This window comes from Ornithodoros turicata, chromosome 10, assembly GCF_037126465.1.
Source record: "Ornithodoros turicata isolate Travis chromosome 10, ASM3712646v1, whole genome shotgun sequence".
Lineage (NCBI taxonomy): Eukaryota > Metazoa > Arthropoda > Arachnida > Ixodida > Argasidae > Ornithodoros > Ornithodoros turicata.
The window spans coordinates 15640626-15655567 of NC_088210.1; the positions used below are offsets into that span (position 1 = coordinate 15640626).

At 45.6% G+C, this 14942-nt stretch overlaps 2 protein-coding genes across 3 annotated transcripts in view; both read left to right on the plus strand.

The window, feature by feature from the left end:
• The first annotated feature begins 2105 nt into the window (after nucleotides 1-2105).
• On the plus strand, nucleotides 2106-5755 carry LOC135370170 (uncharacterized). Its single transcript, XM_064603870.1, has 2 exons — nucleotides 2106-2600; nucleotides 5095-5755. The coding sequence occupies exons 1-2, from the start codon at nucleotides 2249-2251 to the stop codon at nucleotides 5358-5360; spliced, it is 618 nt and encodes a 205-aa protein (XP_064459940.1). The 5' UTR covers nucleotides 2106-2248; the 3' UTR covers nucleotides 5361-5755.
• A 5662-nt stretch (nucleotides 5756-11417) lies between these two features.
• Nucleotides 11418-14942, plus strand: part of LOC135370650 (uncharacterized) — a 40718-nt gene continuing 37193 nt past the window's right edge. Inside the window, exon 1 of one of the 2 annotated variants that reach the window (XM_064604433.1) lies at nucleotides 11418-11540. The gene's annotated coding sequence lies outside the window, so the exon portion shown is untranslated. Of the gene's footprint in view, nucleotides 11541-12735; nucleotides 12922-14942 lie in introns of those variants that run through there. The other variant, XM_064604435.1, reaches the window with a different exon arrangement.

Below are 14942 nucleotides of genomic sequence, written 5' to 3' on the forward strand. Positions count from 1 at the left end.
GACCCAAGCGGTTGACCAGTAGATCAGCACCTACTCCAATCATTTGCATTGCTCCAAAGCACGTGACCCTGTGACGTCCAATGAGTGCAGTCCTGCCTGCGCTGCTCATGCGCGCGGTTTCGGTTCATTTGCAGACGATTACACGAAGTTGCGAGCGCCCTCAAGTGAGCCGCGCAAGGCACTGTGGGTATCTTGAGGGGCGAAGCAGCGTCGTCTGCTTGTATTCGTTTCAGGATTTTTAAAAAGCAGGATGGCTGTCAACGAGAATCGTCCCCTATTCTGCTGGCACACTTTTGCCAAAAGTCCCTAATTAAGGAGTTAATTAATGAATTTTAGGTAACCAGTCAACTAGAAGTTGGGGTACGTGTTGGGATTGGTGGTACCATTCTAAAATCGATAAAACCACCAGTGCAAGGGGGAAAACACTAAAGGAACAAGAATGGGAACGATCACTGTCCCAAGCAGCACAATGTACTGAAATTCGAGTGCAATAGGGGTGGATGGGTAGGTGGAAGGCTTTGAACAGGCTCGTGAAGCTAAACAGCGCTGATAAGACACATACCGACCACCCCTATTGCACTCGACTTTCAGTACATTGTGCTGCTTGGGGTGTGTTTAGGTTATCAAAAAGTTCATCACTTTATCGATACTTTTTGATAACCTATACACGGGTTATAAGCGTACATGTTTACACGAATAAAAGTCTTTGGCCGGCAGTCAGTGCGTTTTGTGTCGTCTCGTTCTTGTCCCTTTAGTGTTTTTCCCCTTGCACTGAGTGTTTTATCGATTCTAGAAGAAGCTACATATTGCCTTCGACAGAATGTCCGCCCGGCAAAAACCCAATAACCCACTTGCAAAAATAGCATAAATGCTGTTCTCATAGCTTTTTATAAAATAAAATCTGGAAATAAAAAAGCATTCTGTATAGAACAAATGAAAAGAACAACGTGCTAATGGATGTGTACGCCCTACGAAAAACAAAACAAAAAAAAAAGCTATGACCAATCTCTCTTTGTGGATTACGACAAGTATCTGTGATGAAGCAGAAGAAGAAGGATCACGATTACTATGAAAGTGCCATCCTTAGTGGTCCATGACGAAAACCCGAGACTATATAGGGGGAAAAATAAATAAAAAGACGCACACGTACACAAGCCTCAAAGGCTTGTGCGTTTTTTGTTTGTTTTTTTTTTTTTTTTTTTTTTTTTTGTCTCCTACTCTCGGGTTTTTGTCATGGATATCTGCCACCAGCTCACTTGCTTTTTATCTGTTTTATCCTTAGCGGGTTTTTAGTGTGCCTGCGTATGTGTCAGAGAGAGCGGGGGAGAAATAGTGATGAGCCTAGGGCCCGGAATTTTAGGCATTTGCGTATAAATGCCTATAAACGCCTAAATGCAACATTTTCGAGGCTGCCTGCCTTTTTAGGGACTCTATTGAATCGTAGCCTTCTCTTATTCTTAGATGCCATAACCGCGTTTTCTAGAAGTGAATGCGCGAGAGCACCTTTCAGGCTCATGCTGAGTGCTGCATTTTTCTTTCTTTTCTGCGTGATCGCACTTTCTTTTATTTATTTTTTCGTTTGGTTTTCTTCAGTACTTTGGCTTGCTAGAAGGGGTTCGTGTATATTTGATCAAAGGATTTAGCCTTCCTTAGACCTTCAAGATCTTGGGGAAATAATTATTCAATATAGTGTGGTTCCAGGCAGCCTCAGCATTCGTGTACCAGAAGTCAAAGCTTGTAGAGTACCGCACTTTTTAAACGAACAATTTGTCCTGGGTATTGTGAAACACCAACAAGGCCAAAGAGCGTACCAGATTAACGTGCCTATTTTTGAATTTTATTGCCTATTTTGGTGTTTTTGAGGGCCTAAATGCTTGCCTATTTCCATAGTTTTTAGTGCCTAAATTTCCGGGTCCTATAGTAATGACTTTATCGGTTCAAAACCTACACAAAGGCAAGCTTGCAATGCTTGCAAGCACTAAGGCGCTAAATGCGCAGAACATAACAAAATATGTATCCGTTGTGGTTCCAGTTTCGATATGAAGCAACGCCGCCATGCCGACCACGCCAGTGAATAGGTGGCGCTGATGTTGATCGTGTTTGTGTTCGTGGAGTTCGAGGCGGTTTTAACAGTTTTTGGTGGTTTTGGGGTCGAGAATACCCCTTTCTTGAAAAACTTGAAAACTGTCGCGCGTGAAATTTGGAACGCAATTTATCCAAACAAGCTTGCCCATATCACTTGTGAAATATGGGTGACACGCCGCAGATATGGAAAGCCCGAGAGGTGGAAATTGTCCTCGAGTTTTTCGCAGAACTGAAAAGATCTTCCGGGGAGGATGGATTGCATAAGGTGCCGCACGAAACAATGGAAGAACTCTGCCGGCGGCTGAGGAAAAAAGGTTACTTTAGGACAGTGAGCCAGGTAAAGTCGAAGTGGAAATCGCTAAAGAAAAAGTATCACAGTTCGCTGAACGACGTCAGCAGGGATGAGTGGGACTATTTTGACAGAATGGACGATATCCTCTCGCGCAGTGAAGACGCGGACAATGCTCCTGTTCCCACAGTTGAGAACGAAGACAGTGAAGACACGGGTGAGGCAGGTAAGGTTGGTTGGTTGGATATTAGGCACAAAACACAACGAAAGCAATCGCGGGAAAGTGATAGGGTATATGGGCTTGCCATGCATGATATCCATGGTGGTCCATGGCGGCCATGGTCATTTGTGTCATTCTCGCCGAAACAAACTTGTCTCCATACCACTGCAGCTGGAGCAGGGGTACAAGGAAATGCATTCTCGTTTGGAAGCAGTCTGCTTGCTTCGCAGTCAGATACTGTCATTTTCCCGCGAAATTCAAATCTCTCGAAAGATCTCTTGCGTCTCGGCGAATAATATTGCGAATAATTATGGTTATTGCAATTTGCAATGAAACCCAGCGTGAAACTTCGTGAAACTCAGTTTGCATTTGAGTTTCACGAAGTAGAACTGACCCACAGAGTGGTATTTGCCTTAGTACTTTAGCTGTTCATTCATTATCCTTATGTATTTCATGCTTTTGTAAAATTTACGCCAGTGAACATTGCACACTTACTCCAACATGATTTCGTCTTTCCACCTGTTCTCAAACACTGGAACATGAGCTTGAACATCGATGTGAGGCTTACCGGGGAAGCGTTTTTCTCCAAGGGGGTACCGTGAAAGTGTTGACAATTCTCAATGACTGGATGAAGCTTCAGGCTTCAATACATTCATCCGACCCCACATGAGCACTATGCAGAGCATGGACCACGAAATTCTGGCCGCGCAAAATATTCTCCAGACGTTTCTCTACATTTGCAGTTGTGCAAATTGTAGCCGTTAAATTATCCACTTTCAAGGTATAGTAGATTGGTGAAGGGGTGATCATTGTCGTATATCTTTCACTCTTTGTCACTGGGCACTCTTGAGGAAGTAATGTAAAATTGTACGTGGGGTTTATGTGCTCTCATGCTGTCTGTCCTTAGGACTTTCATGTCTTTCTTTCCTCACTATAATTTATGTGCATAATTTAGTTACATGTTCATAACTACACATCACATTCATGAATGCAGCAAACATGTATACACATCTAACTTTGTGTACATACAGACCATAGCTGAGAGCTGATTGTATCAGCTGCATACTCTCAATTGCAGACATGCAGTAAAAACACGAAAACAGTGTCAAATAGCCATAAGGAAAAGCAAAAGCAAATTAAATACTATAAAAGTAATTGACTTTGCATGGAACATATTTCCGCGCTTTGGTGGACCCTTTATTGAGAAGCAATTCGCGGAAAACGCAGGCTCGTGTTTCTTAATCATCTCAGAGATCAGCCCGTTGAACTTACATTTGAACAAAGACCAAGTCCTTTGCAGTGGCAATGCAATCCTTCTGGTTAGTGAAAGCAGGCTGTCACTGGCTCGGTCGTGGCGGACGATATTGAGTAATGTCTGGAGCTCCGTGGCTAAGTAAGATTCAGACTGAGCGGGCAAAGCGGATTATGGTCAACGGCCGAAAGATTGGACATATGCACAGAGCTAACATCAAAAACATATTTACTTCCACTCAAAACATAAGCAAACTTGCCGCACAGGCTACCAGAGAAATTGCACAGACGTTATTTCTGCTCTTTAAAATCAAAACTGCCACACAGGTAGGCTACCCTGCAAATTGCACAAGTGATCTCTGTTTCGTAAAACAACAATCGCTACACAGGCTACTTAGCTGAACGACTGTTCACGTCACTTAGCTCTAGGGGTGGGAAGTCAGAAGATTCTTCAAAGGATCTTTGGACTTCCCTACCCTTAGAGCAAAGTGATTTTCACGAGACCGACGTAACAATCGTTTAGTTTGGTAGCCTGTACGACAATTTTGAGTTCAAGGATCTGCGAAACTCTTTGGGTAGCCTTTGTGGCGGTTTTGATTGTAAACAGCAGAGATAACGTTTGTGCAGTTTGTCGGGTAGCCTGTGCGGCAAGTTTGGTTTTAAGTGTATTGAGCAGAGAGTAGCATTGTGTGATTTGGTGGATCGCCTGTATGGAATTTTTGTGTTAGGTGAAGATTTGTTAAGGGTAAATGGAAGCCGTGCATTCATCGCGTGTTGGCAACTTATGCCTCGAGCGGAAGTAAATGTGTTGTTGATTTTTTTCCACTCGGGGTGGAAAAGGAGGTGCTGATACCAGGAATAATGGAACCTGGGTCTTCTGATCTCCTGTCAGATATGCTAATCACAACACCACACCTTTTCCCTCGAGTTAGAGTGCCTCAAGTACGCGGGGGGACCAACCATGCTAGTCCCATTCTCCCAGACATCTTTCTCTCATACACACACGAGGCAGGGGGATTTGTAAGCTACGTAAACAATGAGGATTGGCCGAGGCAGACGACAATTATATCTGACCGGAGATCGGAAGATCCAGGTTGGATTCCTGGCATCAGCACCTCTTATCCCCGAGTTGTTTGAAAAGCATTCTCGGTTTGTGAACCGAGAGGGAAAGATAAAGCAAGGGGAAGTGCCTACAACTCCTAAACCGAATGCTGACTACATATCGGTGTTGTTGCGTTGCTTCTTTCAGCCGCGGACATCGACGCGCAAGACGACGTCCTCGCGGTTGTGAGGGCGTTTGTGGAGCACTACGAGGACAGGGACAAGAAGTTCCTGAAAGAGATGCGCCAAATGAACGAAGACTTCCTGCGGGAACAGCAGCGGCAGCAGCAGGAGTTTTTGACCAAACTTCAGGGCACCGTCGACAACGTCATCCACAACTTCACAGCTAATGTCCTCAGCAGGATCGGCGAAGTGGTCGTGAAGTCTTGGGCAGAGAACGTGCTCCATTCCTGATTGGGTCCGGAGCACGTGTCTGCGTTGAGAATGTCACTCTTGGGTCCCAGTCTTCTTTCCCCCTCCCTTCCTCCCGTGGACGAGAAGCAATACTTTCTTCCGCTAAGACACATCTATCTTTTTAACAGTTACACGATGTGCTTGGGAAGAAAGTGATGTTTGCTTTTTTTAATTGCTGCAAGGACGAGGTAATGGATTATGTTTTTTATTCGTAACTTGTGGTACATGCTGTGTGACTGCACTGTTGTACTTGCAGTACTACTTATGTGTACTGTGCATCTGTTTTAATATGTGACAACTTTCTCATCCTGCTTTTGTACAGTTTCTTACATAGTAGATATCACATATGCTCTTTTGTGACATGACACTGTGGAAATAAAAAGGTACAAAATTGTTGTGTGTCCATTGGATGGCATACATGGGATGCGCATGCAGATAAAATGAGCGACACAATGTGAGATGCGGTGCAAACACTACATGTATTACATACGACTTCATGCACACTGTGTACATCCACAGGCACATGTTGACGTACGATGAGATGGCACACGACTGTCTGTGTTAAAGCAAGCATAGTGGATGGAGTAACATAGGGAACGAGGGTGCATGGTGGACAGTGTGACTAGTTTTAATCCCCTTATTCCCTCCAGCATATTCACCAATGGGCAGTGGTGTACCTACAGCAGTGTTCAACTTAAGAGGAAAAAGAAACCTAGTCCGTCAGCCCTCAAAATATTACTGCGCGACGGATAAGATGGCTGGATACAGAGGTGTCACGGTCGCTCCTCCGCCAGCTAATGTAATCCATCGTACTCTCTCTGCTTCCGTATTGGTTGCCACATGACGCTACGCTGCGTGGTGGTGCTGCAGCATTTCTCCTGGCGCGCTATGGTCCTATGGTCCTCAAACGACATGTGCGTTTCTGTGGAGATGATCCATCATCAGCCGCTAGTAGTTGCAGAATGTCTGCGACGATAGGCTTAGCCTAGGCAGACGACTCTTTTGCTTTATACGGGGTGTTCCACGAGAGGATGTCATTAAATTGCCAAACATATTTTTTTTTTATAATTATGAAGCTACTTGAATACACTTCTACAGGCTTTTGCCACAGATTGTGCCCGTTTGCATCCGTGTCACGCATTAATTAAGCTAGTTTTGTTAACAGCACTCCCAAATTAGCCAAGCAAACGTGGCATTCTTCTGCATGAATTCCGAAGCCTATCGCACGGCTCGCAACTTTATTGTAAAACCCTTTGATTTCGCGAGCCGAGAAAATTCGCGAACTTGAAGGGCACGCTGTGGGAAATTGATGCACGGACATCATAAAGTTCAAAATGCACTACCCGTCTGCAACAGAAATCAACGAATCGGTGTTTGGAGTGATGAGTGGGGGAGCTTCATCGCCAGGGATGTCATGCATACGAGGCCAACGTCGCCCTGTTTTCGATCTATAATTTATGTTTTTGAGTTAGGCCAAATAAAAGATATTCTACTTCTAATCTACGAGGTTGATCGAGACGAGCACAATCATTCGAGGGTCCGCGGCATGTGCAACACGTGCAGCAGCGCCACCTATTGTAGCGTTGAGCAAGCCATCCTCGATAACCGGCGAATAACAGATCGGGACATTGTATCCCAGCGTAATGTTAGTGTCGGCAACGTGGAGACAATCATTCACGATCACAGTCTGTTCCGCAAAGTGTGTGCGAGATGGGTTCCTCTACACCTCATTCGTGTCCGGAAGGGAGCGCGCATGGCAGTCTCTGAGCAGCTGCTGAGCCGGTTCCAGTCCGAAGGGAACGAATATTTGCAATCAATCATCACATGTGATGAAACCTGGATGCATCGTTTCACCCCCGAGAGAAAAAGCTGCGGCATGGAATGGCGACATAAGGCTCAGTCCCACCTACAACGAAAAGCAAGATGCCGCCGTCTCCTGGGAAGTTCATGGGAACTGTCTTCTGGGATATGCGGGGTGTCCATTGGGTGAGCACATCCCTCTGAAATGTCTAGGATATCCCCATACAGCTCGGCTACCAATGCATATACCCGCAGACTTGTATCCATGAACATATACCCCCGGCTTGGAATGGACGCTCGCTACCCCCCCCCCCCCCCCCCCAATCAACAAAAGGTCGATTTTGGAGGAAACCACTAGGGATTGTTGCGATCGGCTAATGCACGTGGCCTTGTCTTTGTATTCTGCGTCCGCTTGTGCACGAAGGGAGGCAGAGGGACCCTTTCCTGGCCGTCAGAACTCCAAGGGCGTCTCGCAAAAGCCCCGAGTGCGGATAATTGGTCTGATCCTCTCGGTAGTGGGACAAAACAAGTCAACAGCCGCGGTCAAGACGAAACCCCCTAGGCCAAGAATACATAATCGTCGCGCCAGAACGTTCTGCCAAGCGGTTCGGACAATGGTCACCAATCGAAAGAAGCACGTTGTGTCTGGAAGGCCACATCCCTCAGATCTTTTGTATAAGACCAGAGGCCCTGGACGGCCTCGTTGTCTGTTCTCCTCAAGATTTCGTCATGCAATAAACCTCTGTTGTTTTGTTAGACGGACCCCTGCCTGGCTATCTTCCGCTAACGGTACCACATGGATCAACAGGGTGTCATCCACACTCTAAGAAAAACGAAAAGGAGTAAAACGTGGAGTAATTGTAGCTTTTAGTCCCCTAGATTGCAATTACTCCCCACTTTAGTTCCCTATAACCCCGAAATTTACTCCCCAGGACTGCAAGTAGTCACTGAACTTCGCAAGTGGTCTTCCGAACGCAACACCCTACCTAAATATGTGCTCTTGGTCAATTTGATGACGTAAGGCTGTATAACTGAGCCAACTTAGCAACTTTCCACCCACACAGGGTAAGAAACTGTTAGTGCTTCTTTCTTCGCAAATTGTGCCCTATATGTATGTCGCAAGATTTTATACCACTCGATATGCGCACTAATTCCTGGGACTCGTGAAATGCAGCCCCCACACTGTGACGTTCATTTGCTCCCTAAAGGGGCTAATTTTCGTGGCAATGCATTTACTCTCCAAGAGGAGTAAAATTACTCCTTTCTTTTCTTTGAGTGCATGTGGACTTAAAAAGAACGGTCGAAAATTTCACGCGAAATGGTAGCGTAGTTTGAGTGTTATTCGACGGAATACATGATAAGTGCAGACACCGGATGTTGAGAGTATGCCGGAATTTCCGTCGATAATAAAGGGTGACTGTCCTGTGGGATGTTGTCCAGAAAGCCCGTTCTTCTTCATGACCATGCCCGGCCAGCAACCCTGGTCGAAATGCGCTGGACGGTTTTGGTCCATGCCCCCTTACAGCTCTTAAGATTTAGCCCCAAGCGAGATTTGCGAATTCCGATGGTCGTTTCGTGGCAACTTATTTTTGCAAGATTCAGAGCAATCATGTTCGCTTGGTCAAAGCGCAGCAATCTGTCATGTTCGCGTGGCGCTTTCCGAGTGCCAGGAATCGACCTCTACGCTCTACCCGGGAAACGCCTTCATGACGTTGATAGACAGTCTGAAGCCGAGACAAATCGGAAGGAGAGGGCTGGGTTCCACGAATGGACGCTTGTTCACTGCCTCCCATTGAAAGAAAAGTAGGACCGAAGGTCGTGTCCCTTTCAGGGGCTTTCGGGCGCGACCTTGTTCGCCCCTGTCTTCGAGCGTAGTTCAACTCTACCAAATTGGTGGCGCTGTCGAACACTATGACGTCTAGACGACGACGAGAGTTTGCCGTTTTTTGGGAGTTTTTATTTGCCGGCTAGCACTTTTTTCGCGCGCCCTCTATACAGCGGGCTGCCCAACCATGGTCTCGATCTTTAACTCTTCGGCCCGTGATTCGCCACGGGCTCTTGCCTGGGCCAACCAAAGCTGCTTTGGAGCGCGCGAACTTCAAGTGCAACGACACCGATCGCTTGGTGACAGTTCAAGATCGGAGTCCATGTGTGCGCGTGTGCGGAGAGCTGCCCGTGCGCTTACAACATGCAAGTATAGACATACAAAGAAGAATCATGTACAAAAGTACAAGTTAAAATATATATATTAAAGCCAATAGTGCCACTTATGACGCCAATTAGGAGAACGAGAAAAACCCAGCTGCGAAACCTTCACGACCTGAAACGGAAGGAACAAAACACGAGACAGTACAATTCATATTAAATATATTTATTTATTCTCTATTTAGTATTTCTGTTATAGAGCTTCCAATAAAGATTCTTTTACTAAATCCCCGAGGGCATTGGGATCTGAAAGAATTAAAACATAAAATCAACATTCTTCACATTGCTTACCCCTTGATCACTCACGTAGCCAATATGACCTGAATGACGACTTGTCATTATTTCATGAAACCACAATCTCATTCACTAATGCGTACAATATGCATTGCCGCTGGATAATCTGAAAAGGCAGACATAATATCAATGCCACAGACATTACAATAATACGTACATTGCGGCGCTGCTGGACTCCAATAGACTGAAGAGGTATTTGATATTAATGGATTATGATCCATTGAACCCATAACTTTAGTAGTATTTTCAGGATGGCGGCACCCGTATAGTTTCTGAAAAAAGAAGTACTTGCAATTAATAATAACTATTCAAAGTCATATGCTAGTACATACGTGCCGACTCACCGCACCGAAATGTCCCTGCACCGCAATCTCTTACATCGAGTTGTCCTGCACCGAAATGTCCCACACCGAGACGTCATGCACCGAAATGTCTTATAGCGAGATGTCGTAGACCCCGTTTAACTGACATTTGCGTTGTTTTTGTTTTGTTTGTTTCTCTTTCTCATCTAATAAATATATTCCCCGAACCCCTGCGTTATAATTACATCCAGTGGCAACCAGAACGAAGCCAAATGGTGCCGGCCTTTGGTAGGGACGACCATTCCGTGTTTGTTTGTTTTTATTTATTTATTTATTTTTGTCGTTTGCCGGTAATAAATATCTCTCCCCCTCTAAATAGTACTAATTTCTTTACTCCGAACGGACAATAGACTGAGATTCAATAGACTGAGGCAGGCTTCGCTAGTATTTGCGGGAACTTTCATGTCATAGAGCATTTTCCCGGATATGAGCTTGTGGAGGGTTCCGGAAAAAATGGTCCCTGGTTGTGTGGGCAGACAAAAATGGTCCCGCAGGCGCCTGTACGGCCAAATGTATAGGTGGGTAGTTGCGGATAGCTGATGAGGCTAATAAAATGTGACGTTCGTCCACAGTCGACGATCGTACTTTTTTTCCCCTCATGGTAGTCCAACTTCTTTGCCGTTGATGACATGTACGTAGCGTCACAAGACAAAGTGCGGTTCAAAATGCTGTTCGCGAAATGCTGTTCGATTTCGCTTCCAGACGCTCCGTCGTGCAGGATCCGCGGGAGCCTTGAACAGCGACGGCTCTTTTTTACCCTTATTTCCGTCGTACCCAGTGCTACATCCCTGGGTGTAACAATGGTTTAATCGCTGTTTCCCATCGCCCGTATAAATCGTCATCAAGCACGAAATAAACTGAAAAGCAGACGACACGCTTTGCAAAGCATGCACGCCATGATGCACGCGATCTGCAGGCGGCGTGCGCCGCGCGCGCACTGCTGGCGCACTGTAGTTGGCGATAGCAGTGCCGCTGCAACGTTCGTCACTTGCTTTCAGAGCCGTCCCAAGAGATGATGCAGTTCCACTCCACTATGCCAACCAACTACGCCTCTTCTACTGCTTCCAGTTCACTGCACTGTAATGAGGCACGTGCAGCAGATAGCCACACAGACACACAAAAATTGGCGGACTCACGACTCACCTTTACGACTCCCAATTATTATTATTATTATTTTTCAGAGTCGAAGAAACACGACAGTTTGTCTTGGGTAACCCTCTGCCAAGTTACTGTAAAAAGTACTACACCAAAATCAGTGCTATAGTAAGCAAATTGAAAAACACGCGCGCTCAGTTTTTTTTATTCAATTCTGTTGTTCTTTGGCGTTCTTTGGGGATTTGGAGGTGCTGCCATCTATGGACCATACCACGAGGTGTTGGGCATGCGCACTGAGGTGATGTATTTGTTGCTGAGGCGGGAAGGAGAAATGGCTGTTGTGAAGTCGTGTGTTAACATTTGTGGTTTCGTTTTTCTTATCAGTTGAGTCTGTCAGCGCTGGATGTGGAGCTCAAAACGACAGGTATTGTTTCAACTTTTACTTTGTGACGCTGTTGGACGAATGTACTTCTTCTGAGAAAGCTTTGAAGCAAGTTCGACCAGAAGCACGTTGGGATGTCTGCTTTGACAGTGGCGTACCGTCGTGGAGGGCGCCTGAGGTTTTGCATCCTCTTCGATCGCAGCATCGCAGCAGACTGTCGTTCGTTGAACCACTTGGGATTGTGGAACTGGGTTTGAAGGGCTTCTCCCACGTGCAGCTATCAACATGATAACCATGTTTCGCCATTCAAGATCAGTAAGTTGCGCGAAAACGAAAATCCACACATTGAGGCCCCAGTTATAAATAACCCAGCATGTTTGCTTGAGGAGGGTCCTGTACGTTATTTGCGGGACTACGACCGTATCTGAAAACGATTAATGACAATTGTGTAAGGCAGGTATGCGATAATAGGTTCAGCAAGTGTCTTCCCGTCTGCGGTTTCCGCAGCTCTTCCTCACAGAATGATTCAATCTATTATGAACAAGGTGAATACAAAAACGTAAAGTAATAAAGATAGGTTTTAGAGTGTTTTTATCATGTTTAATCCGGGAGGTGTGGGACAACTAGAGGGTCTGTTATGTCTGTGAGCTGACCGAGGTGCGTTAAATAAACATAAGCAACATCTCGGTAACCCGACCGCTGCGTCTTCCTAGTCTGTGTGACTGTTGAGTTGATGCAGATGAGATTCTCTTTGCATTTCACACCACTTGGGAAGGAGGAAACTTGTGTCTTTCCCCCGTCTGATCAGTATCTAAACTGTCTGACAGTCCCCTCTAGCTGCATTTGCCTGTGACCTTGATGAATTTAATAATGCGTGGTCAGACAACTCTGATGATAGTGGCGTGGTGGCGTCGACGGGCAGGTTGGAACATGAATTAAGTTTTCTGAATGTGCGCTGCCGTATTAGCCGGTAACCAAGACAAGACAGAGAAAGATTAAAAGGAAAAGAAAAAGAGTTACGGAACATGAGAAGCTCCGTTGCAAGAGGTTGGCTTCGTTTTGCTCTTTTTCGTTTTCAGTATTGTTTATTCCTGTTGCTTGGCGTCTGTAAAGCAATATGTAAGCGCCGCCTTTGAGATTCGCGTCACTCGAAGCGATCTGAATGTTTGTTTCTTGGCAGCTTCCTGTTGAATCATAGCACATGACTGCAGCTCCGGAAGCACGGCGGTTACATTTGATAAGGAGTTCTCGAATTCGAAAAGGAATGTCGTTCTTGATGAATAAAGGAAGCGACAAATCTGCATGCAAGAACGAACGCTCGTCGCTGAAGTTAGCCGAAAGTACCGTTTGATGATCCCAATTCCAAGAACCATTGACGCCCGGAGACGAAATGGGTGGAACAGCCTCGTGGAACTCGAATCAGGTAACGTCGCATTGTACCAGTTTGCGAGGGCGATTGTTACGACTTGAATGTCGCTATTTGCTCACAAACAACGGGTCTTAGACATGATGTTGGATGGTTCCGCGTTCTTCTGGGCCAAACACGGGTCCGAGCATCTGGGTCAGTACACGGCGCCGCGTGAAACAATGAAGTGAGGTGTATTGATAGGGGTACAGTACAGTGGTAGTAGAGTAGGGGCTACAGTGGTTGTTCCTAATCTTTTTTGACAGAGGAAACGTGGAAGTGGGGATACAGGTGCTACAAAAATGGAAATAGAACACGGTGATACAAAGCGAAATGGGCTCTAGGATGGTTTCAGTAGTACTAGGCCGTGCTGTGATCGCCTGAACACATCATTCCGCCAATTTGGTGATCAATGCTGCGGAATTCGCGTGTTCCCGGTGTGCAGAAGCCAAAAACGTTCAGCGCATTGAAGGCCGGGAGAAAACCTTACAGGAGACTTTAGTAGCCACAGGGTCGGGTCTGGCTACTGAATACCTGCAGACAGGGAGACAACCTTGTCCAAGACACACCAGGAAGCTCCACTATCCATCCGTTGACCTTCAAGGTTTCTGTTCCAAGGGGGCCAATGGTTCATTCCAGGTTCTCCTGTTGTTCGCGGGACACTTGTCCTCCACGGTCCCCTTTCTTTCCCTTACAACGTATGCTTTCATTGCCCTTGTAAGCACGGGGGGGCGTATCCGCTGTCTTTCTGGGGGGGGGGGGGGAAGGTGCCTAAGTTCATTTATGAAACACTCGTGCACGGTAGGCCAGGACATCCGCCCATGGCTGTAAGTAGTACGGTCTTGTTTACGACTGCGTTATTGATTGTAAAGGCACTGGAAGGCCTCCATAGTGGAAGCCTATCAGAAGGCCGAAAATCATAACGCCGAACTATCAGAAGGCCGAAAGTCAAAAGGCCGAAAAATCGTAACGCCGAACTATCATAAAGCCGAAAGCCAAAAGGCCGAAAAATCATAATGCCGAACTGTCAGAAGGCCGAAAGTCAAAAGGCCGAAAATCAGAAGGCGGAAAATGGAAAGGCCAAAGAGACAGAAGATCCTGAATGGGACTATTTTTGTCATAAGATTATAAAGTTTCCTGGCTCTTATATCAGGAATCGAATAATAGGAATGCGTAGCATTTGGTGCTCGGAAATAGACTGGCTAGAGAGAGAGAGAGAGAGAAAAGACACACAACATGCATGATGTAAAACCCCAGCTCGCTTGCTTTCTAGCCATTTTCTCATTGACACACAACATGTTTACTACAAAAAGGCAGTGTCTCGTGAATGAATACCAGTGAATGACTTCCCAAGCAGCAAAATGTACTAAAAGTCGAGTGCAATAGGGGTGGACGGGTAGGTGGAAGACCTTGAACAGACTCGTGAAACTAAAAACATTGATAAGACACATACCGTCCACCCCTATTGCACTCGACTTTCCCCAAGCAGCACCCTAATTATCGAAAGGCCGAACAATTAGGTGCGGTTTTGAGTCAGAGCTGATGATAGGGAACTGGTTTTAGGAATGACTTAGGTGGAAGTCGTTGTTGAAAATGGGATGAGAATGGGAAATGTCATGCATAGCTCGTAATTTTTCATTTTAACTTATTGCCATTGTGTACAATAAACACATACAATAACGCAGTGGTTCATATGTCTACTTTTCCTTTTTGTTTACCCCTAGGTGATCGAATGTATGCTATTAACACGAAGTTCGGTGAAATAATTTATTTGCCGTATTAATTCACAACAAGTCTATCCTACTTAATTTGTAGAGCGAATTTTTTATCGCAGTTGGAATAACAGTTTTCGTATCTTGGGTTCCTTATTTTTCGGCCTTTCGATAATTCGGTTTTCTGACTTTTCGGCCTTCTGATTGTTCGATGTTTTGATTTTTCGGCCATCTGGTTTTCGGCCTTATGATTGTTCGGTGTTTTGATTTTTCGGCCTTTTGATTTTCGGCCTTCTGATAATTCTGCCTTATGAGTTTCGGCCTTAT